Source organism: Silene latifolia, chromosome Y (assembly GCF_048544455.1).
Source record: "Silene latifolia isolate original U9 population chromosome Y, ASM4854445v1, whole genome shotgun sequence".
In the NCBI taxonomy this organism is placed as follows: Eukaryota; Viridiplantae; Streptophyta; class Magnoliopsida; order Caryophyllales; family Caryophyllaceae; genus Silene; species Silene latifolia.
The window spans coordinates 180,799,549-180,802,048 of NC_133538.1; the positions used below are offsets into that span (position 1 = coordinate 180,799,549).

The 2,500-nt window shown below is 43.5% G+C and overlaps 1 protein-coding gene across 1 annotated transcript in view; it reads left to right on the top strand.

The window, feature by feature from the left end:
* The first annotated feature begins 1,739 nt into the window (after positions 1–1,739).
* LOC141629544 (uncharacterized) overlaps positions 1,740–2,500 on the top strand; it is an 807-nt gene continuing 46 nt past the window's right edge. Inside the window, exon 1 of the mRNA XM_074442525.1 lies at positions 1,740–2,500. This exon is cut by the window's right edge and continues 46 nt beyond it. Coding sequence (XP_074298626.1) covers positions 1,740–2,500 — 761 coding nt within the window.

The window sequence follows — 2,500 nt, forward strand, 5'->3', positions numbered from 1 at the left end:
AGGTGGCTCCCCTAAATGGTCTAAGCTTGATCGTGCTCTTGTCAATGCTTCTTGGTATCATTATATTTCTTCTTCTACTGTGGCTTTTCTACCTGCAGGGGTTTCTGATCATTCTGCTATTCTTCTTTCTGCTTTTTCTTCTACTGGCTCTTTTGCTAGGCCCTTTCACTATTTGAATTGCTGGGCTCTTTCCCAATCATTCTCTGAGTGTGTTTCTCAGGCTTGGCACGAGTCTTTCCATGGTAGCAAAATGAATGCTCTCTTCTCCAAACTTAGACACTTGAAGAGGGGGCTTAAATCTCTTGATAGTGTTGAGTTTTCTGGTCTTACTAAACGTGTGGAGGATGCAAGGCTACACTTATCTGATTGCAAGTTCCAACTGCAGGCTACTCCATTGAACACCCTTCTCTTAGCCCAGGAGAAGGAGCTGCTTCATAAGTATTCTGTCCTAAAGCATGCTGAGATGCGAGTCCTTGCTCAGAGGGCCAAAATTCAGCACCTACAGTTCAGTGACTCCAACACTAAATACTTTTATGCACATATTAAAGCTAGGAGGCTTAGGAATACCATTGGGGCAATTGAGGATGCTCATGGGACTCTCCATCAGGGCCACTCTCAGGTTGCTAAGGCTTTTGTTGGTTTTTATACTGACTTGTTGGGCACTTCAGCATCAGTTACCCCCCTTCCTGAAGCTCTTTTTGCCACTCATATTCTTGAATCTACTGTGGATCTGGTTGGCCCTGTTACTTCTCGAGATATTACTGCTGCTTTGTTCTCTATAGATCAGAATAAAAGTCCAGGAATTGACGGTTATTCATCAGGTTTCTTTAAGGATTCCTGGGCTATTATTGGTTCTGACTTCCAAGAGGCAGTACAGGAGTTTTTTTTGCAAAAGGTGTCCTTCCTCGTGCAGCTACCTCCACTGTTATTGCCCTGGTTCCTAAGGTTGATTCTCCTAAATCAGTCACGGAGTTTCGACCTATCTCATGTTGCACCGTTTTCTATAAAACTATCAGCAAGATCTTAGCTAACCGGATGAAGACTGTGCTTGGGGATATCATTGGTTTAGAACAAGCAGTGTTCATTGAAGGTTGTGACTTGTTTGATAACTCTATGTTAGCGCATGAGATGGCACACAAGTATAATAGGAGCTTACTCTCACCTAGATGCATATTAAAAATTGACATCCGAAAGGCGTTTGATTCTGTTAATTGGGACTTCTTGACAGATTGTTTGAGGCTCTTCAACTTTCCTCCTCTTTTTGTTAAGTGGGTCCTAGCTTGTGTTACTAATTCCTACTTCTCCATCAATGTTAATGGCTCTAATGAAGGGTTCTTCCCAGGTAGGAGAGGTTTGCGACAGGGAGATCCCCTCTCTCCCTATTTGTTTACTCTTTGTATGAAGGTTCTTTCTCGGCTTCTTCGTAAGCTGCCTGCGTACCCTGGCTTTTCTTACCATCCTAAATGTGTGAAAAATAATCTCACACATTTAGTTTTCGCTGACGACTTATTGGTCTTTACCAGAGGAGATTTGCCCTCCATTCAAGCCGTAGACTCTTGTTTAGCCTTATTTGCTCGGGCTCCATGCCAATCCAATGAAGTCTAGCTTGTACTTTGGGGGGGGGGGGGGGTTCCCCTTCTCTGAAAGCTACTATTCTTGCTTCCACGGGGTATGTTGAGGGCAGCTTCCCGGTTAAATACCTTGGAATTCCTTTGTTCAGTGCTCGGTTAACTCAACCAATGTTTGCACCCTTGCTTGACAAAATTCGGTTGCACATTGGTCACTGGGCTAACAGCTTGCTGAGCTATGCTGGTAAAATTCAGTTGATTAATTCGGTTATTTTTGGTTTGCAAAATTTTTGGGGGTCGAGTGTGCTTCTCCCAAAAGGGATTGTTAAAAAGATTAATAAACTGTGTAAGGATTTTGTTTGGGGTATTGAAGAAGGTCATACTAAACTGACTTTCAAGAGTTGGGATAGCTTTTGTTTTCCTCGGGAAGAGGGTGGAGTTGACATTAAGGAGGTGCTTAGTTGGAACAGGGCGCAACTACTATTGTGGCTTTATAAACTTGTTCTTCATTCAGATACCATATGGGTGAGGTGGGTTGAGGCCTACATTCTCAAGGGCACTTCGCTCTGGGACTTCAAACTCACTTCTGCCTATTCTTGGTTCTGGGGAAGTATTATTTCGTGTAGAGACCTTCTAGTTCAGCACTTGGGAGGGCCTCTGCATGCTAGCCTGTTTTTGCAAGGTAAAGACTATAAGACTTGTTTTTATGAGATGATCCGTCCTAAGGGGACTCCTTTTGCCCATTGCAAAACGGTTTGGGATCCACTCTGTTTTCCCAAGCACCGTGTTATTGGGCTTTTGGCTATTCAAAACAGGCTTCCTACAATAGATAATCTGTGCAAGCGAGGTTTGGTGTTGGTGAATAGGTGTGCTCTCTGTGAATCCAGCCTTGAAACCATCTCCCACCTCTATTTTCGTTGTTCTTATTCTGT